Source organism: Nanorana parkeri, unplaced genomic scaffold, assembly GCF_000935625.1.
Source record: "Nanorana parkeri isolate BGI_ZX_2015 unplaced genomic scaffold, ASM93562v1 scaffold941, whole genome shotgun sequence".
NCBI lineage: Eukaryota > Metazoa > Chordata > Amphibia > Anura > Dicroglossidae > Nanorana > Nanorana parkeri.
Window position 1 is genome coordinate 467,594 of NW_017307209.1, and position 22,783 is coordinate 490,376.

General features: G+C 39.7%; 1 protein-coding gene across 1 annotated transcript in view; it reads right to left on the reverse strand.

The window, feature by feature from the left end:
• Positions 1–22,783, reverse strand: part of FRMD3 (FERM domain containing 3) — a 163,851-nt gene that overhangs the window by 46,526 nt on the left and 94,542 nt on the right. The window contains exons 3-5 of the mRNA XM_018566354.1: positions 21,846–21,950; positions 19,312–19,354; positions 9,530–9,608 (exon numbers count right to left, since the gene is read on the reverse strand). Coding sequence (XP_018421856.1) covers positions 9,530–9,608; positions 19,312–19,354; positions 21,846–21,950 — 227 coding nt within the window. The remainder of the gene's footprint in view (positions 1–9,529; positions 9,609–19,311; positions 19,355–21,845; positions 21,951–22,783) is intronic.

Consider the following 22,783-nt stretch of genomic DNA (forward strand, 5'->3'; position numbering starts at 1 on the left):
TTAAAGTGACATTAAACCCTCAGATTTTTTAACATAAAACAATACTGTAATGTGTGCCTTACTGTAATCCATGGTTGTTTCCCTTCTCTTTGCTGCTCTTCCTTTTAAATCTGTATCTATTCTCATGCTGGGTAGAACTTCTGTTTTGCAGCAGACTGCCTTGTCTCTGGAATGGCTACCTGGTGTCTGTGTATAGGTTTGCAACCTGAGCCAGCACTACAGGAAGAGGCAGTCAGCTGCAAAGGGAAGTTCTCCCCAAGCATGAGAAGACATGAGGATTTAAAAGGAAGAGCAGGAAAGAGAAGGGAAACAACCATGGATTACAGTAAGGCACACATTACAGTATTGTTTTATGTTAAAAAAATCTGAGGGTTTAATGTCACTTTAATCTCCTGTTAGATGTGGACATAATTAGACTGTTTTCTATAGCAGATTTGAGGGATGTTTCCCCACGCAGCACGAGGTAATGATGATAATAAGTATTTTGAAATGAACCTGAATGAGGTGCTATTGCACATGCTTTGAATTGGGTTATCTTGACTGCTTATCTCCAAGTTCAAAAGCATGTAACAGATGGACGCTTAATATGGGACGCAGAATATAGCCGAAAGGAGGGCTTTTCATTTCTTTATACTATGAGAGAATGGCATGTTTTTGCCAGCAGCTAATTAGGTCTGCCAGTCTGCACATTCCCCTCTCTGTTAATCAATGCTAAACAGGTTGCCAAAGCTTACTCTAGCTCTTCCTCTTTATAAACTGGTAAACACACTCATTTATTTGCTCAGTTTTACCTTACAATCCTGTGCTCATTTGTTATGTTTTGAAGTTCAAACAGCAACCTAAAAATACACAGTCAACTCAACTGCTTTACAGTTGGTGGTTAGTGACTTCAATTGGTTCTGCATCCACTGGACACACAATACAATAATATATGAAACCTCTAGTATACTGCACATTGCATCCACAAACAGCATGATGGCTAAGTGGTTGGTTCTCTGGCCCTTTAACTCTGCTTCCGGAGTTTTAATCTCGACTTGAAAACTATCTGCATTCAGTCTGTATGTTCTGTTTGTCTTGGCATGGATTTGTTCTGGTTTGTTCCCACAGTCCGAAACTGTCTTCCTACTCTGTGTGTGCAAGTGTCATAGGGTATAAGAATTTGACCCCCCTGTCTAAGACAGATGTCAATGGTCGATGTAATGTGTAAAGTGCTGTGTGTTATGTCACTGCTATATAACTACAGGAAATAAATGTATACCATGTACTGAAATCTCTACAATTAGGATTTTCAGCATTTTAATGTCCACCAACAAGTTTAGGTACATTTTGTAAAGGAAAAACCCTAGATTAGGGTAATGCATTTAGAACGTACGAAAGACAAATGTTTTGCTTCTTTACACCTTACTGTTATCATCTGCTAAGTAATCTACAAATTAGGGAGTACAAGCCTTCTGAAAAGGTACTGTCATATATCCCTGATACCAGTGATTAGTGAAGACTCTCAAATGGTCACCTTCTGCGGATAAAAATGAAGCGGGTGTTGCTCATGTTCGATGTGCACATGAAATGGGCTTGATTTACAAATACTGATGTACAGCAGTTTGCAGCAAATGTTGAAGAGTTGCCCAGAGTTGCCAATCAAATGTGACACTTAAAGAGCATCTATAATGGTTTTGTACATACTTTCTTGATTTATATTTTTGATTCTTCTTTTGAGCCAACATATGGCATTTCAAGCCCTTTCTCAGTTTGCAGGCTCTCATTTGTATGTACACTGAGTGGCCAGATTATTATGACCACCCCATCAGTACTTTGTTGGGCCACGAGATAACTCCACAAGATGACTTCGATGGGCCGCCTTGTGACTCCCCGAGATGTTGAAAGGTGATGCGAGGAATCTGACACTGCACTGTTGCCCTTCTGTTGTCTTGTACCAGTGTTGCCACTCTATGTTCTGCCCTAACATTGACTAGTCGCTGACGGCCACAATTCGCACGTTCAGACCCAGATTTTCGGCTGACAGTCCAGTCTTTAAACACTTTAACAACAGCTGCTCTTGAACATTTAACAAATTCTGCTGTTTTGCTGATACTCGCTCCATGGCTCAGAGCGCCAACAATCATCTCACGTTCAAAGGCTGTAAATCGTGTTGTTTACCCATATCTTCAGAAAAAAATCACTTCTACTGTCGTGGTAAACAACCTACTTCCCTATTTATAATGGTCTGGCCCTCTAGCAACTTCAGCGCGAAATTATAGCTAATTAGCCTACAAACGTCAGGTGGTCATAATAATCTGGCCACTCAGTTTATAGTCTGCTGTTTACAAACAAATGGATGGCTCATCTGACGTTTCAGTTATACAAAGTCAGAAAAAAGGCTTTAGCTATCCTATAGTGCTCATTTCATGTGTATTAAATATTTATTTGTAAAACAAAGTTTGTCTATAGGAAGGGAGAACATATATATGAAACAATACATTTAAAAATCGATACCAGTACTTCCGCTAGCATGGAGCCAGCCTCCCCGGACAATCAGGAAGCCGGGTGGTGTGTTATTACTCGCTGCCCAGTTTCTTTATTGTCCAGGAAGCCGGCTCCATGCTGTTTGGCTGGCTCCATGTTGATTGGCTGGGAAGCTTCCTTATTGGCCAGGAAGCCAGCTCCATGTTTCCTCATGGCACGGTCAGAGGAAATCTCCCTCTCACCAGAAGTTCCAGTACCGGGGGTAAGTATTGGAGCATTTGGGCAAGTATGAGTACTCACCCACATACTCGGTATCGGCACCAATACCGATACTAGTGTCGGTATCGATGCATCCCTAATAATAATTAAAACAATGTCCAACGAAGACACACTTTTCTCTGCAAGAATTAGAGAATGCTCAGAGTATGATCTTTTAATAGAGAACACAAAAGTTAGTTATAAAAGCCTAACAAATTTGACCAATGTATGTGGGCTCTGACAGATAACTTGGCTTTATCTTCCCTATGTTGAGCCAAGATGATGATGATGATGACCAGGACAATATCTGGGTCTCAGAGGACAGATTGAAGCAGGTTTTGTTCACTGATTATGCAACGTTGAGCTGTTTATCATCTAAATCAGAGCTCAAAATTTCCACTCGCCTACTCACATTATGCGAGTGGAAATGCAGTGAGGGCGAGTGAAAATTCAGCCGGTGTATTAGGGCTTACATTCTCTCTGTCTCATGCTGATGCTGCCCCGCTGACAGACACGCCCACACCAATGCTGTACTCACAAAGTTTCCTTTGCTAGCAGACACGCCCACACCACTGCTGGAAGCGCTGTGTCCGCTTTGGATATCCCCGTGGAGCCGCAAACTAACAAGTCAGATGCCGGGGATGATGAGAAGCACTTAAAGGGGGCGGGGGGGGTTGTTGGGGAGGGAGGCAGGCGGCTGTGTGTACAATATGTTATCTCAAAAGTGATTTTGTGGATGAAATATCATATTTATTACATTGTGCATTTGATGTTATCACAGCTTTTCTTATTTTCACATTGTTGTTGGTGATTGGATTTACAGATTTATGTTTAGTAGTGTAGCGTGGCAGCACGGTAGCACGGCACTTATATTTAGGTTTTGGTTTGAAAAAACACAAGGTGTAGTGCTCACATTAAATAAACACACAGTTAAATAATAGTATTAATAAATATTAATTAAGTAAATATTAATAATTAAATAACTAATATTAATATTGAATAATTAATGAAATAGTAAAATGAATGCATTGCAGGGTCCTAAGTCTATTGCATTGGATGGCCCTGAGTGTATTCCGTGGCATAGTTCAGAGTCTATCGCGTTGGAGGGTTCTGATTCTTTTTGCTACTTATTTTCCTTTATGTTTACATTGCATTATGTTAATATTGTTAAAGTTGTTATTGTTAGTATTTATTTTTGTAACTTTATTCTGAATGAAACATTTAACAGTATAATTTAATGAGATAATTTAAGAGGGTGTGGTTAGGGGCAGAGTTAAGGCCAGGGCAGGGTAGGGGTTAGGTGGGGCAACTGGTGGCGAGTAACTCTTAAGGACTGGCTAGTAGTTCAGAACCTGACATTTTGAGCCCTGATCTAAATAGTTTATATGTGGCCACTTTTCTTAAACACTGGCAAAGGGAAGGGTTACTTTATGCTAAGAATGCAAAGTTCAGCAACCCCTGCAACCAATCATTATAGGAAACCTGTCCTGAGAAAGACATGGCTTGCATTTGCTGAACTTTTAAAAATGCTATTTGACTTGAAGCTAACATGTCAACCCAACAACCAGGCAACAAGCATTTTCAGAAGGAGACCAGTAATGCCAGCCCCAATATTTCTCTCAATACAGTTGTAGTTTAAAGGTCACCTTATTATTCTATATACACGCAAAGTAGAAAGCTGATAGGCTGTCATGGGGTTACTTCACTTGATAGAACGTTACACCATGTCATAAAATAATGGGCAGCATGTCTACTGACAATACATATACAGTATAGACTTTGAAGCTCCTTTTAATCAACTATTAATACATCTGCCCCATAGAGATAGCACTGAGATGAGAGAGAAACTTGATCAGTCATCATAAATTCCACTAATACATAAGCAAACTCTTCTCGCAGGGCCTTGGCTCTTTTGAAGAGCCTGACTAGCAGATTTTTCATACATTTTTATACAGTACGTGCTAATAAATTACATTCTCTTTGATTATGCTTCTATAAAGCTATATAGGATTACTAAATCCCAGTGAGTAACAAATACTGCATTACTAAATTAGCCTGTCTGAGGGTAAAACGTAATTGCTACAAGGTTTAGTCGTTTCTCAAATTTAGTACGTTGTGAAGAAGAAAGAAACAGTAGAAACGTTCAGCTCTGCAAAGCTAAACAAACAGACATCCTGTGCTCCATTTTTGAATATCCTTAGATTAAAATAGACCATCAATTTAATTTTCAACACACTTGGCTAAAATGTTTTTTTGTAGTATGTTGAACAAAGGCCAAAGGACTGAATATCTTTTTGAAAAAACAGATTAGAAGATAACGAATGATAGAGTCATCCCAAAATAACTGCTTAGCTTTATTTGCAGACTAGAATCTCCTGCTCTCTGTGACTCTGTCTATGCCAAAATATGCCTGCAGAGCTACCACAATAAACATTCTGGTTAATGTATGAAAAGCATGCTATAGGAAAAGGTTTTGTCACCTACATCAACCAGTCATCTCCCAACTGTCTGACTATTTGTTATGGGCAACAAAAAATATTGCTGTTTGCACTATTCAAATAGGTCATCCCCATAGTGAAGTGTGAATGTACAGTAACCCAGGGGCGGACTGGGCCGGGGGGCGATTGCCCCCCGGGCCTCTCTGATGCCACCGCGAACGGCCCCTTGACCCCCGGCCGCTGCCACCTGCACCCGGCCGCCCGCCCTCCGCATCCGACGCGGCTCTGTGAATGCTGCAGCCGCTGCTCACATTGTTGTGTAATGTATTGCTTGGAATTGTAGTTCTCTATAGCCAATGCCATTCTGCAATGCTGTACAATGTATTTCTGAGTTAGTGGCAGAACTACCAGGGTCGCAGAAGTCATGCACCCGCACAGCCCTGACGTGGCATCCCTCCACTACCAGTGTGCTTTACATTTCCTAAACTGATAAATACATTCACACTACTGTTACATGGATGGCAAAAGTGGCAGACAGGGGCGGGGAGAAGGCGGGGAAGAGGGAGAGCGGGAGGGGGGCCAAGTTGGCGCACCATGGGCCTCTGGATTGTACTTGCCCCCTGGGCTAAAAGTTGCCAGTCAGCCCCTGCAGTAACCAAATGTGACCGACCTGCAATCATCTTTCACTGTTCATTTAAAACTGAGAAGACTAAAATACAGTGGCATGGGATAATGCACTTCCTTTTTTTTTTGTTGTTAATTAACTGACATATGTTTCTTTTTAAAGCAGAACTCCAGGGAAATTTCTGCTTAACCCATGCATTGAGGCTACCCCTGCTCTGATCCTCCGAGCCGGCTTGCTCTAAGACTGGTCCCTTCCACCTCGCTTCTGTCTGGCCTCTGCCTCGCTCCCCTCCACTGCAGGTCTAAGGCCCTGTGTGTCATCATGTTCTATGCACAATGTATGTGCATACACATTCCACTACTGTAGTGGAGGAGACAGGTGAAAGGCACCAGTCTAAGAGCAAGGATCGGGTGAGTGTAACTTTGTTATTTCTGAACCCAGACAAAAACGAGCACTTACCCCTTGCAGTGCAGGGTAGCCCCACTGCAAGGATAAAGAAAAATCTAATTGGAGATCTGCCTTAAGACCCCATTCACACTGAGCTACATTAAAAAAAGCACTTTTTCTACACTGATTTGAGCTGAGCGACATTGAGCTACAGTGCACATTTTGTCGCACTAAGTAGCGATTCTTCTGGCAGTCTATCAAAACCTACTGGGGCCAAATCACACAAAATCCGCTGGAAAAATAGGTCATGTTGGTACGACAAGCTTGAGCTACAAGCTACAGGCGACATTGAGCTGTGAGATGTGAACAGCTCCACTGAAATGCATTGGACGAGCTACACTGAGCGATTTTTGAGCGGAAATCATGCTACACAGCGCTCAGTGTGAATGGGGTCTAAGATTTCCTTGCTACATTTCTTATTTAAGTTTACATTTTATTGCTCTCATAACCCGAAACAATTGCAGTAACACATTATAAGCAATGTATAAAACTTTAAGATTTATAATATATTATATATATTAATTAATATAGTAATATACCTAATCTATTCTGGACTCTTCCACATACTAACATGAATGGTCCTCCCTTCTCCAGCCATCTCATCTTACTGCTTATGATTGCTCATAGAATGCCATTACATTGGACTAAAAGAGGCACAATCCATAGCCTTTTATGCTATAACATTAGCAGATGTGGGATTTCATTTAAACAGGAAATCCCCTTTAAAGCAAAATGTGGCAACCTTCCACGTTCCCTACTAACCTTAAAATCTGAGGAGCTGTATAAGGGAGCAAAGCAGCCAGATATCTTGTGGTCACAGATGTTAATTTACTAAAGTAGAGTATATGTGCTTACGTAAAGTGAATTTTAACTTTGAAAAGTGAATTTTCACTTAGCTTAGAGAATGAACTGAAGCAAAATGAAAATCCATCCACTAGCCTAAGTGAAAAATGAACTTTGCACAGTGAAATTTAAAGTGAATTTACACATTTGCAGCCAAATTGGAATGGAATGGATATTTGACACATGTTCCCTACCTATTTTCCTACACTTGTAGCAAGTCAGTGCTCTCTTTGCTGAAACTGAATACTCTCAATTTACTGTAAACGTGCACAATATAACCCTTTGAAGCTGCAGCTTTCTTGAGCCCACCTTCATTTCTCATCTTGATGATATGTCATTGGCCCAAATCCATACGTCATTGGCCCTTCTCGCATCTTGTATATTTTTCTGCCATCAATCATTTTGTTCAAAATCATTATATAAAAGAACACATCCTCCGCATCCCTGGTACCTAAAACCAGTTAACCAAAGAGCAGAGTGCACAACTAAAGTTTGCAGCACCCAGTGGCCAGCAGGGAGAAGCAGGCACATATAAAGGGATCATAGGGATGTGTTCTTTCATATAATGATTTTGAAAAAGTTTTGAGGCAGAAAGCTGTGATGTTTACAGGAGCTTTCAGGCTCCTCTCACCGAACTCAGAGCAAAGAGCAACAGGCAGACCCAGTGATGACATCACTTGGTCTCAAAGAAGTGCTTCTTGAAAAACATAAGGATTTGATTGAAACATTTTAATTGTTTGCCGATCAGGGTGAGGAGGGAACGAAGGAAGGTATTATACGTGTACACTGCACTTCAGCTTAATAAATATATGTTTAAATTGTTTACCATTTTTCACCTTTTGCTATTTTCAGAAAACTCCCCTACTTTGTAATGTTAGGGAGTGGGCTGGGGAATTATAGTTACCATAATGAACCTTGTATGTACTGTGCTCACAGATCTCTCTATCAGTTGTAAACTAGATTTGAACACTACCCCAACAAAGGGTTAAAGGAGAAGCATGGGGTTAAGGCTTTCCAGCATAGTTCTCCTTAGGGTAACAGGAGGACACAAACTAGCGTCCTCCCGTCACCCTAAGCTCAGTATACCGCGAGCGACAGCTCGCAGTATACCGCATGCTACTGCTGAAGCGGATCCCGACAATTATGTATGGACAATTATGTATGGATCCGCCCAGCTGGGTGAGAGACAGCTGGCTCTGCCTATCTATAGGCAGAGCCAGCTGTACCCGCCCCCTCCCCGTCCGATCCGCCAGTCAGCAATGGCAGATCGGAGCGGGGAGGGGGGAATCCAGCCCCTCCCCTGTCACGGCAGAGAGCTGTGACAGGATCGAGAGGTGAGCGAACAACGGTATGTGTTCGCTCACCTCCCAATCTACCGACCTGTGACAATGAGACTGTCACAGGTCGGCTAGAACTATGAGGTGAGTCAAAAGCACTCCCCTTATAGTTCTCCTTTAAGGATCTCAGGGCTTGTGTTCTCCACTGCATTTTAATAAGATTAACCTTACTCTGCCCCCACTTTGTCCCCCTCCATTTTCACTTTTAAATATTTAAGAATAGCTTGCAGCCTGACCAAAGGCCTGCTCTAAAGAAACAACTGGAAAGGTAAGAAATAGTTTAATTATTTTTAGGTATGCTGAGAACACATAACAATCATATAGTGAAGTTTTCTCAAATTTGACTGAAAAAGTGGAAATACATTTTACGTGAACAGCCTCCATTGAGTGGTCTCCCCTTCCTGCTTCTCTTGTCTCACTATTGGCCAGTGAGGATGCCCAATAGGGAAAGCAGAAAAGTCTTCAATATGGGAAAGCAGAAAAGTTTTCAATTTGTGTTTTTTTACAGGGATCATATTTTCCTTTTGCCCTTTCATTCAAGCATCCACAATTGTCAGTCACTTGATATAGATTCTATTGTTAATGCCAATGATTTCCTTTATCCATGGGTTATATACAACTCACAGAAGTACAGCCTAGGGTTCATAACTCTACCCTACCACCAAGGCTATAGGATGTCATACTTGCCTTTTTTTCTGTTACCAACCTGCTGCTGGATTATCCACAAGAATACATTGACCAGGTGACAACCATCTCCACCATAAAGCAAGATGAAGCATGGGATGAAATGGATAGGTGTCTAATCTCTCAGGGAAAGTCTCCCCGATGGAGCCCCAAAGAGATTAAAAACCCAATGAGTGTTTAAATTATATAATTAGTTTTGAGAAGGCTTGCTTACACATATAAAAGGGGTGAATATACTAATGAAGAAACAAATCAAGAACATACATCCTGTTTACAATAGAAAAGGATCCATGTTATATTTTAGAGTGGAATGACCAACATAAAGTTTCATGTTGGAGTTTACATCACTGAAGACAACACCACTGAACCACCAACTTGACACAGTACCTTGCCTCATACCAAGCTAGCGTGACACACATACATATATAAAATACCTGGTAAGCTCTTCTTTTATCTTCAGAGGTTCATGTGGGTAGAATTTCACTCTAAAGCACATGGTGTATGGTGGATGAGCTGAAACGTTATAAAACAAAAACAAAAAGCATGAGAACAGCGCAGTGTATAGTTGCATGATGAAAATGCAGGAGAGGACTTTTAACAGTTAGTGAAATGGTTTTATTTGCAGTACCAGCCAATGTAGTAAATCAAACATGCCATCATGCTAGGAAAGCTGAATGTGTTTGCTTACATGCTCAGTGATCATAATGTAATGTCAGAAGCAGATATGAGGGTGTGTTTACTTATTTCATATTGAAGTCAGGCATGGATGGTCAGTCCACCCAAAACTAGTATTTGGGGTCTGATGGGTTGAGCCTCCCACTTGCTTACTATACCTCTTGGGCCCTGAGACATGGTTCCTAGGTCTCTTCCCACCTACCTTGGGATTGTAGGTGTTCCAGTCGACCTTTGGTGTTCTCACTCTTCCTTTGAATTCTTTATAATATAAAATAAATTAAAATCTCAAGGGCAGAGTAAGACCCCCTCAGAATGGAGACATAAGTTGCATAGCACCTTAGCATTCAATATCTCACCATGTCCCTGGGGAATATTAAAAAGCATTGGTTGTTTAATGTGAACCTGTGGCCAGGCTATGGACATTCAAATCTTCACATATTTTAACAAGCTTGACATCAGCATTAGAACAAGCCATCTCTGATCTCTGTAGGGATAGGCAATATAGTAATTAATTTTTTTACTCTGACATAAAAGCTCCACTACCTTATTACATCTCACAGCAGAGATTGGTAGCCTAGCAGCCTTCTAATGTAGGAAATTAGGAGGCGCTGTAAGGTGTTTACAAAATAGGCTGTAATCTGACTTCAATGTCTCTGTTGCGATTTTTGAGGACGATTTGCTCCAAAGCGCCTGCAGCTAGAAAGGTCAGTGATGGCTAGTTTAAAGCTATTTAACTGCTTGTTAAGGTTATTTAAACATATTAAAGTCCATAGCCTGACCATGGGGTTACTTTAAATCTCCAGCATCTATCACAAACTGAAATTTTTACGGTGGACTGACCCTTTAATCACTTCTAAGAAAATGGATTGTGTCTCTGTACTCTATCGTATCACAGCATATACAGTATGTTTCCTGTGGCATTTAACGTACGTGTATACATTTATCTAATATGATCCTTTTAGATAAATGCATTACAGTATAGTTCAGATACAGTTTCTGTACACATATACAAGCCATTGGCTTCACAGTTGCAATGTGTTTAAGATGAGAGGCACATTACATCTGAAAACTGGCATTGCTTTACATAATTATAGCTAGCTATACAAGTTCATCAAATACTATTAAGATTTGTATGGACTTTCACTCTAATGGCATTAATAGTGTCAGCATTATCTAACTGTCAATGCCATTACACTCTTTGCATGGCTTTAAACAGTATTGTCAGTCATCCCATTCAATCATCTCATTAAATCACTAATAAGCACCTATACAGTCTTTAGTCCTAACTAAGAGTAAAGGTACATGAATTACATAATGTCTCATAAGAACACCAAACAGAAAAATCTAAACTATGTCAGGGTGCAGAACCCAAATTTTAGAGTGGTATGTGGATCATATTAATAGCATGTCAGTTACAGCACCCTCAGGATGAGAAAACTGTCCGCACACAAGTATTGCTCTACAAGTAAAACCTCTGCTTTGCTCTTGTCAGAACCTTCTCTAATAGACTCTGGTTGGCCCTTTGGCAGAATTTCTCTTTCAATAGCGACCTCAATATTGAGTCAACAGATACCTTATTAGCCCCCAAATTTTTAAATGTTCTTTCAAAAATATTCTTTCCTACCATGTCAAAGGCCCTTTAGGCTTGGGGTGTTTTTAGAGGAGTCCTAGTGAAAGGGATGTTTCTTCCAAAAGAGTGAACTTCATATTGATGGACAATTTAGAACACTAAGAGCTCGGGAGAGCTAGCAATCTAATTTGCTACTATGTGCAAATTACCTAACCCCTAAGGGGGAAAGTAGATTGCAGCACAGCTGAAGCAGGAGCAGTGCAAGAAACTCATAACATAATTTAAGCCCAACCATCTTTACTGCATCCGACCAACTCAGGTAGAACATGAGAAGAATAGCAAAGCAGGAATGGCCGCAAACAAGACAATAAAGTGACATGTTTACACATGCACTCATCAGATAAAGGCATGCCTATGTCATGGAAATTATTTTTATTTTTTTAAACAGGTTACAATATGTGATAATGCTATTTAAGAGTTGTGCCAACAAAAAAAAAAACATTCTTCTGGACTTGATTTTTAGCGGAATGCAGAACTTAAAATAAACCTATGGTAGGAGAATATGGAAGTTGTCTTCAACCTCTCCTTCTGGAAATGCGAGTTTCCCAGAGGCTCGGCTGTTCCTGTGGCTTCAGTACTTTATAAGTCACTAACCTTAACAAGTATGTAAAAGACTTCACTCTTACTTTCTAATCTAAATGCTTGTTCCAGGTCAGTAACTCAGGATAACTAAAGCCAGATATAGCCAGGCAACCAGTAATGTTGGAAGGAGGTCAGCAATGGAATCCTCCATAGTCCAAACACTGCATGTTTCATTTACAACTGAACTGCATCCAGCAATAAATCAATATTAATCCCCAAAGGGTTTTCTCGTGAGGTGATAAAAACCTTACTCAGTTGAGGAAATCATCTGCTAACGTTACTTAAAGCAGAATCTGGAAAAGATTTTAAAATGTCTAATGTCAGCCCTAGACAAGGGGTTAGCTTACAATTCATTGAAAGTTCAAATCTCTGCACTGTCCTGTTTCACCAGAGTCAGATGAGCAGAAGAACTGTTAAACATTTGATTAATCAGCAATTAGATTACGTCCACCTTTGAAAGTCTTTTTCCTTCATGGGATTTGAACTTGGTTCTGAGATCTTTATTTCATTCATCCTCCTTTCAGCCCATTGGAAGAATGTTCTTTATGGTTTTTGACTAAAACTGTTTCTAACCGCCATTACATCTGCCAGGTGAGTCTCAAGACTTTATACCCTATCATGCCAAGAGCCATTCTGCATCGTCCTGTTGGATGCAGTAATCCTACGCCCTTCTCCAGAATTCCTAAAGTAGCATCTGTGTTTCATTTGGACTGGGAGACGATTCTTCCAGCCTTTCGTGGAGAGTCTTCAGGGCATGCGGGAGATCACTTTAAATTTCTGGACATGGTCCAGCTGTTTTTGTCATATGTACAGAAGACATGAAATATCAGGAAAACTGATAAACTTTGTATTTTACCGGGCAGACTAAAGAGGGGAATAGTGCAAGCTCACTTGACGAGGAGAGTGTCAACTTCATGGGCTTCTTATGCTAAAGGGTCTGTGGAGGATATCTGCAAGGTGGCAGATGGAGTTCCTGAAATACGTTTGTGTGCCATTACAAGTTGGATTTAGCTTCAGCTCAGCTGACTTGGGTGATTTTTTTGCTGTTTCCCTCCCTAGTTTTTGGCTAGCTTGTTACGTCCCGCAGTATGCTGACATGAGGTGAACCAGGAATATAGAAAATTGTTACCTGATACTTACTGTAATTTTCATTTCCTGTTTCATCCTTATGTTAACATATGTTCTCTCCCTGGTGTCCTTACACTAGCTTTTGTTAGAGTACAAAATCTTAATAGGCAGGTTCTCTCTTTATCTTCTTGTTAAGGGTGGTCCTGAGGGGTCAAGTAAGTGGAGTTGACCCTTAGTATGCTGCAATAAGGATGAACCAGGAAAGGAAAATTACAGTAAGTATCAGATAACAATTTTCCATAATATACAAAGCTGAATTACTCAGAGGAACAACACAAACCGTTCCCTCTCTCCTAACCTTTATGAATTTGTATGGGTTTTCATTTACAAAATAGCAGTCAACATTAGAGCAGGCTGTACTGGGCTTCCTTAATAGAAACCCCAACAGGTTCTGCAAACAAAGTATCATAGTAGTAGTGGCATCACAAGCGGGTTGCGTGGGGTGGGGCCCGCAGCGGGTGACACCTTTTTCCCTCTGAAAAGTTAGGCACTCAGTCATGGACCGAGAGCCTGACAGTTGCACAAGAGAGGAGGGGACCCGGTGGCATACCTTATCCCGCAGGGTGAATGTCCCCTCCTCTCTATGCTGGCATCCATCAAAAAGATGGCCGCTAACAGGTAAGCGCAGCGGGGTGTCACCCAGCGGCTGCCCCGGGTGACACCACGCCGGGGGACGCCCCTGCATGGTAGTGCTTTGTATTTAGATATTCAGATTCAGACTATCTCCTAACTTTTAACTGTTCATTATGAAGAGAGTCATACAAGTAGATAGCCTCATGTACAGCAAAAACGAATGTCTTTGTCCTGACAATTGTTTTTATGCAGTTGCTGTTTTGCTGCACAGTGTAATAATTATATTTTGAATAACACTGTTTTTTCATCAATTAACAGTTTGAGCAATTTTGTATTATTCTCCTGAATATATTCCAGCACACAATACAGAAAAGCCTTTGAGCAAAACATTGCACTTGTTATTTAAATATAAAACTGCACATAGTGACATTGTTTCGTCAGATTTATATTTAGGTTTTGCATACCAAAAAAAACTCAGAAAGTAGCAATTCACTCACATGCACGGTGTTTATGTGTAGATAATTACAGAAATGCTATAGTTACCAAGTATATGCTTAACTTTCTGTATTAGCAAAGTGTAAATTTAGAGTCTCTCCCTACAATTATATTTAAAATTATACACCATGCTAAAAGCAGATCCATTTGTCTCTTGTGTTCAACACTGTGCAAGTCCTTTAGCTTTGTTCTTCAGCTTTATTCTTCAAATTATGCTAATTAATGGTTATTTCTTATTTACCTACTTAACACCATAGGAACTTTTTATTCAACTTTTATTTTTGTTTAATTTCATACAATTTTAAGCCAAAAATAGATGAGTGAAAAAATCTAATGAACCTCAACCTAATGCAATAATAATTCTTAATGTAATGTATTCAGTTGTGTAGATTAAAAGAGAACTGTGGGGTAAATGTTTTTCCCCATAGTCCTCTTTAGGGCCATGGGAGGACATATACTAACCTCCTCCTGTGACCCAAAGCTCAGTATTAATTCCAAAAGATGTCACCAGCACTCCAAAAGTAGATTCAATATATTTTAATGACAACGGTCATTCAAAATCACAAGTACTTTCGGGGCCACGTTGGGTCCCCGTCATCAGGCTCAGAATTCTCATCAGGCTCATTAATTCCAAAAGATGTCACCAGCACTCCAAAAGTAGATTCAATATATTTTAATGACAACGGTCATTCAAAAGCTCAGTATATCGCGGCTATTGCCCGCGATATACTGAGAGTGTTGCAGCAGGGAGACGGATCCCGACATTACTGTCGAGATCCACCCAGCTGCGAAAAACCCATGAAGTGAGCGGATCGGTGCATGTTTCTGCTCACTTACCGATCGATTGAGCCGACCTGTGACAGCTTCTTTGTCACAGGTTGGCTCTAACTATGAAATCACTCACCTCATAGTTCTCCTTTAAATTATTCAATAGTCAAGATAACAAAAATAAAAATGTTTAAAAAAACTGAAATATTGTTTATGATTCCTACCCCAGATATCTTTTAATACCTTTTATAAACAAAATCAATAAAAGAAATTGAAAAAAAAAATGAATGTTGGACTGTGAATAAAAAAGTAATGAAGCATACTGTTATTTGTATTATACTGTATTGAACATTATTTAATTTTATTATGGGCACAGAGCTATTCAGGTTTAATTAAAATATTCACCATGTTTGTTTTGCCTGAAGAGACTTTTTACCAGATGCATTCTGTTCTGTTATAGGCATGGTCCATAATTAAACTTTTTTTTCCAGCATAGTGGTTACAATTAGAGTGTTCTCCTGTGATCCTTTTAAATCCAGGCTACATGGATATATAGAAACTTTTTATACATAGAAAGTTTACTCTTTAGTCACGCAAGGTACCCCAGTTCTCTGCTGCTGCTGTTATAGGCAGAAATATGTGTGAATCTCCTATTTAAGTAGACCATCCAAACATGGAGAGTGCCAGAGAGTGGGGCTACAGACCTGCCAATTTTGTTGCCATGTAGGGAACATAATGGAGTCACTATAAAAACCTTCTACTGTTTAATACTGGACATTAAAAAGTATTGTCTGTATTCTTGTGTTTGTGGCCTGTGTTCTTCACCTCACTGTTTAGGACCATCTATGACAGCCTGTGAGTAAATGGAGATAGGAGTAAAAAGAGGGGGTTGAGCAGGATGGTAGCTGGAAAGGAGGGCTCGGCAAAGCAGTTTGCGGATGATATCCTGTGGTCTTGTTAGTACCTTCATCTAATAATCACTGTGATCTGAGGCAGGACACGATGAAAAATTGAGGAGCCAGCCCCAGTATAGTGGAGTATATGACCAAGTAGAATCACATTATAGACATTTTTTAGGCGTATACCACCAGTTATTATAGATTGTATGTTTAGTAATATGCTTAATTCAATCTATGGAAGACCTTGTACAAAAGTATTTACTATTATATTATTTAAATATAGAAATATAGCTGCAGAATATCTGGTCAAGCATTGATATGCATTGGTATTCCTAAACTGTACACTCTGCATTATCCACACCTGACTCGTGCTCTGTGTGTTACAGACTTCTGATCCCTGCGGGTTAGGCATGTCTGACCCCTGAATTTATACTCCTAACCACTTCACTCCAAGAACATTATATACTCTAGAGTCTAGACCAGTCGTGGCGAACCTTGGCACTCCAGCTGTGCCAAAACTACAAATTCCAACATGCATCTGCCTCTGGGAGTTATGTCTGTGGCTGTCAGAGCCTTGCAATGCCTCAGCTGGAGTGCCAAGGTTCGCCACCACTGCTCTAGACTATGCTAAAATTAAGTGCTTCTTTAAGGTAGGCTGTGTGCAGAAAAGCATATGTAACAGAAGACTTTATTTATTTATTTTAAATGATTGTGCTGAGGTTTGTATGTGTATGTTAGATTCACACTTGTGGCACAGTAATTAAAGCAGATATTGTAGATACAAGGACAGTTACATATTTGTGCTATGTATACGTGAGTAGGCTCAGGTTTTATTTAACCATGGCCTTTTATACCCCTCCCACTATTAGCGCAATTTGGCCACACCCACCACTTAGAACAGCGCGCTGCCTCATTTCTCTCCTCTGGGTGCCCGAAGCATTTCACAATGCTAGCAAAGGCCCAGGTTTGAATTATACACAACTTCACCCATTTGCTTTGCTTTTAATGATAGCTGCTATTTCTCTGTACTTAAAAAACAAAAACTAAGTGGCGCTACAACCTGAAAGAAAGTCCTTGATTATGACTATTTGGCAGTGGGTCCGTGTATGGCAGAAGTTTAATGTGATAATCAATTAGTGGAAAGAAAATTTGATTGGAAGGAAAATTATTCATTCGGGGAAGAAGATGGTTGTCCTGTGGGGGAGGTAATCAAATGTCCTGTACAATGGTATTGTTGTAAACTTCTTAGCTGGATGGTTCACATGGTGTGGAGGCTGCATCTGTAGATGGGTGTAATACCCTGATGGAATCATGAGACAGCAAAAAAATAAAAACACCTCAGCTCTGGCACCTGTGTACCCCTTATGGACAAGAGCAATTATTACATTTCTGCTATAGGCCTGTTAATTTGGCAATATTGTCATTTAGTAAGCTATAGTAATACATGCAATATTTGGACAAACAAGACTATCTAATGGTGACATTGTCCAGCAAAAAATATTGTCTCTTCTATGTAATCTATTGACAAAAATATGTAAAAGTAATCAAAAAGTGCACTGTTAGTTTAAAACAAATTACTGTAAATAACAAGTATATTATATTTATAAGTATATTACAAGTACAAGTATATTCTATAATTTGTCTCGTTAATAATGACACTAAAATTAGTTTTTGGTACAAAGCATTGCAAAGATACGTACAAATAAAATAAAAGGCATTTTTTAAAATGCAACACTAAAAAAAACTACCAAACAAAACAAATAATAGGAAAAAAAATAGATATTTAGGGATGTGCACAGCTGTAATTTTTCTCAGTATAGAATCATTTTTCAATGGATCTAAATGCAGGTGTATTCTCTTCTATAGACCCATATATACAACTGTGTAAATATCAGTAAACTTGCACTGTGTTCAGACCTGTAGAAATAATTAAATAATCTGCATCCACGGTGTATAGACTGTATTTTACTTCGTATGCATGTAAACATTTCTAACTAATAACTCATTTTTACATGCATACAGCAGACAATGCAAATGCCCTCTATTGGAGCTCCTTGCAATCTAGTGTCCTTCTTTGCTTGGCTGCAGGGAGCTCAAGCCACCTAGCATCCTTCATTGGTAGAGCACAGGCAGCTTGGAAGGTGTAAAAGGGTAGGAGGAGGTTGATCAGGAAGTTGTTGTCACTATTTGCTTCCAGGGTTTTGGGGATGCATGGGCAAGGTGAAGATGATATGAAGATAGGAGCGATACATGGAGATGGATGCTCTACGGACTTGGATCCATTTATTTATTAACCCTCCACACACTTCCTTTGAGGGAGTATCAAGCCAATATTTGAAATTCCTGTGAGATGTAAGAAGTCATCAGGTGATTTGCTTCCAAGCACCAATACAAGACTCAAATTTTGGCAGATTCCTGCTGAATTGGAGAAAATGAGAGCCACGGGTGGTCCTATTAGCACCACCTAGCACAAAAAACGTTGGCAGAAAATTCAAAGGAGCCATGTGGAAATATGCCAGCCAAATAGCAATTGCATCCAGTCAGATGCAGCCACTGTTTGGGTATTTAGACAGCTGGGACAGTAGGGAAGCTTCCTCCAGCCACACTGCTTAGCAGGGCTAAACAAGAGAAATCTATGCAAGTATGGCTAACAATATTAACCACTTCAAGACCAGGTGTTTAGACCCCCTTCCTGGCCAGGCCATTTTTCAGTATTCAGTGCTGCGTTTATTCCGTCATGCAACGCTGGACTGAAATGCATTTTATACCATTTTTTGGGGACAGGTAGAGCTTTATTTTGGTGGTATTTAATCACCACTACGGGTTTTATTTTTTAATTTTTTTTTTATTCTTTTTTATGTGTAACTTAAAACATTTTTTTGGGGGGGGGACTTTAATTTTTTTTCCACTAAACTTTATTGCTATCACATACGGGGGCTAATAAAACCCCCCTATGTGATAGCAAAATATGTGACAGGTCCTCTTTATGGAGACATCAGGGGTCTCCAAGACCCCTAATGTCACCTAGGACAACAGTCCAGGACAAAATACCTGATTTGGAAAAGTTCTCCAATTCAGCTCACTTTCCAGTTCAGCTATGTTGTCCTAGATTGTTCACTTCTCCTGCCTTCTCCAAACTCTTCTCCCTTTTCTGAATAACCCTGTTAGTTTCTGAAATTCAGTCATTTTGTTCTTGAAAAGAGTCAATATTTACCTTGATAGCAGAATAAAGTATACACTCGACATGAAAAGGTTGACCTTTTAAATAAGTGAATCATATCAAAGCCAGGATGAAAACAACCCATTTTACAAGACACAGTGCAGCAATGTCAGACAGCTTGTTGTGTTGGGAGTTCTGTATCTTTGCATGTGTCAACATAACCGGAGCTGACAAGCTAATTCAACTGTTCTGGGATTTACAGATAATCAAAATATATAAATGCAGAAACTCGATTTGAAAACTTACATTTCATTTGTTTGACAATGGGTTTGTTAGGATCAAGCCAGTGCTGGAATGGAAAAAGAAACACACATGTCAATGCTAAATATATGATACAAACAAATAATTGACATTAAAGAGTAAAGCATTCATGATAAAGCTCAAACTGGTTAATTGTTCCATCTTTTTTGGGGGGTTAAAGTTTGACTTTGACACTGATAGGCAACAACTCTGAGTACTGGCACTGAGGCCCCTCCCATGCACTAGGGGATCATTACAGAACAAGCAGAGGGAGTTATTGCTGCAGGACTTGTAAGGTCAAATGGTTCTATCATGACTACCAATCCCTTTAATTACTGTAAATTTACAATGGGTTCTGCACACGGCAGTCAGAAAATGTTCCTCTTTCTTTCATCCCCCATTCAATTCTCTCACATGCCTAGAAAAATAGTATTGCACTTCCTGTGCCTAGGCATCACTTTGTCTTGAGTCCCATAATTGGACAGTACTTTAAATTTTCAGTGTGAGATCATCTAAGGCATTGCTGCTTGTGACTGCTAGTCTCACAAGATTTGGTAATGTTACTACTTGCTTTTATTGTTGGAGAGAAAGCTGTACAAGAGGAACTGTTCAGCACTGCTGCTTCTGTTTCATTCATTCTTTGGATCTGTGCTTTCTGCACATCTACTCCTGCTTCTTGATCAAAAGTCATGAGATCACCAGTCATCAACCCTGACATGAGAAAGCAAAGCCCTATCTACCAAGATTGCCATCTCCACACAGAGTCACTATGTTAAGACAAATTATGGTGAGACCGTAATAAGAAAAGATCAGCAGCTAGGAGCCCAAAGGAGAATTGCTAAATTTCTAAGACCCTTAATGGAAGATATATTTTTTTTGCATTGACTAGATACATATTTAAGTGCATCCAAATTTCTAAATATGGCATGGGAAAAATACCATTATACTGTACTCAAAATATAACCAAACAACTGTACTCAACTAAAACCAAATCAAAACCACCACAAGCTGTACTACCACTACAATATGTATGGGGGTGTTTTTTTATTTGTAATGAGGTTTCCATACAATCATACCACAGGAACCATGCACTAGGAAACTATCTGCGTATTCATTGCATGCTCCTGTGTGATTAAATCCTAAAACTCCCTCATTTATAGTGATGTTGATTAACAGAAGATTTGTACAGAAATAGGAAATCCTAAATACACATGTGTGTTCTGAGAAATTAGGGGGGTTATTCACAAAGGTAGCCGAAGGATCAGCTGTAGCTCCAGCTGATCCTTCGGCTAGCTTCGGCCCCAGGACCCCTTCGGTTCAGTAGAACCAAAGGGCTGCTGTACGGGCTATTCACTATATGTACAGTGACAGGTCCTCTTTATGGACTATAACAGCTAGAGAAATGACAGACTGAAGGCAGGAGTAATGTAATACACATAATTTCCACATTCAGGGACCGGAGGAGAGATCAGTAAGTGGAAGAGTCCTGAACTCCCCCCATCTCAGTACACGGAGCCGCCGTTCCGGTCCCGAGGGACAGTGGAGCCCAGCATAGCCAGCAGTTGCTTATTATGAAGGCAGCTGATGGACAGATCGTACATACCCAAATGTTGCCTAGTCTAATGTAATTTAAATGTGTAGAGTACAGTAGATGTAGTCTTTCTGGGAAAATATTTGGGCAAATCTTGGTAGATAACAGGATGCCTTTTAATTCATCTGCCAAAATTAGCTCTCCATGGTGCTGAAGCTGAGGGTTAAAGTGTATTTCCACTTTTCATGTCAAATTCCCACTATAGGTTTGTTACGTGTTTTCATTCACACAGCATACCTAATTAAAAAAATATATATATACTTTTTACCTTGTCTTTGGATCAAGATTATACACAGGACTGCAAGATACACTATATTCCAAATATATCCAAATACTTAACCCTTTGTTAATGCAGACAGTGTTGAAATCTAGAAATATAGTTAACTGGTAATGAGATATGTCAGCACACTGCAGACAGGGTTCATTGTGGTAAACATTAACTCCACAACCCCCACACATCCCAAAAGGGGGGAACCTAGGTAGGATTTTTAAGTAAAAAGCACTTAATGCTATGAGAATGGTTATGCTATGAGAATGGTTATGCTATGAGAATGGGAACAAGTAACAAACATGAACATGTTATCCCAACTTGGCTGCAAAATGGAAATACGCTTTCAGTGTAATTTTTTAAGGTGAACTCTATCCCTAGATGGAGATTGCAATGTGATACTGAATCATGGCCACTAAATGAGAATGGGAACAAGTAACAAACATGAACATGTTATCCCTATGTTTCGAGTTGCTATATTTTTCATATCTAGTGTGGTCCATCATGGCTTGCCACTACTCATTTGGCATACAAATTGATAAATGTCAGAAACCTCTGATATTCCACATTTAACACACTAACAGCTAATACTGTTTCATAAACTATAAGGTGACATCATTGAAAAACACTGTTCCAATTTATTTGGCATATTGCAGGTTTCTATTTTTATAATGTACATACCCGCTGCTTTTCTGGGTCAACAAAGCGAATTCCAAAGTAGTCCTTTTCTAACAAGTTGTAGTGGTTGTAGATATAGTCAATAATAAATTGGCCTTTGGTTTCTTTCTGGAAAAGAAAATGCACTTATAAATTTTAAGAACACAATCTGAGGTTTATCAGGTCGGCATTTTAAACACATAAAAATTACTATACAAAGTATTTTTAGGAAAAATAGGAGATATAGGGCTTGATTTGCTAAAAGAAATAGGCTGTTCATTTTGCCAGAGAATTTTCCCTTAGTAAAGGTGCCCATACACCTATTGATTATCGTTCGGAAGTCATCCACAAATGGTCTTTCGAAGGATAATCGATCACTTGATGGGAACCCAACAATTTTTTTTACTGCACTCCTGGCCAAATTTTCTTGAAGGGTGAGGCTGGAAAACGTATTTCGAATCGAACGAAAAATCGATTGGAGTTAGTATTGCTAATGAATGATTATCAAAACAACATTGGCCTGTGCTTGATGGGCTATTTGAGCTAGAATCGAAAGAGGGTTCTTGGCAGCAACGAAAATTCCCGAACGAAAATCGCAAAGTGTGTGGCCAGCTTTGGGCTTATTGAAGAAGGTGAAAATTCACTCTGCAAAGAATACTCAATCATGTAGTATTTCCAAAATGGTATTCTTAGTTGTACATGACTGGATGATGGAAGCCAGCGAAAATTCCTTTGCAAAGAGATCAGCCAATTTGTCTTAATTAAATCCACCCAATACCATCCAGCTGCCTAACCACAGAACAAGAAGGTCAAGGTGCTAGGGACTGGGTGACACATATTCAGGCTTTTTTTATTAGGGTAAAGCACAAAGCAATGTGCAAAGTGAAGTAATCATAGCAACATATCACATTTCATCCTTTGTCAATATAGAGCAATCATACCAGTTGAGAAAAGATTGCTTG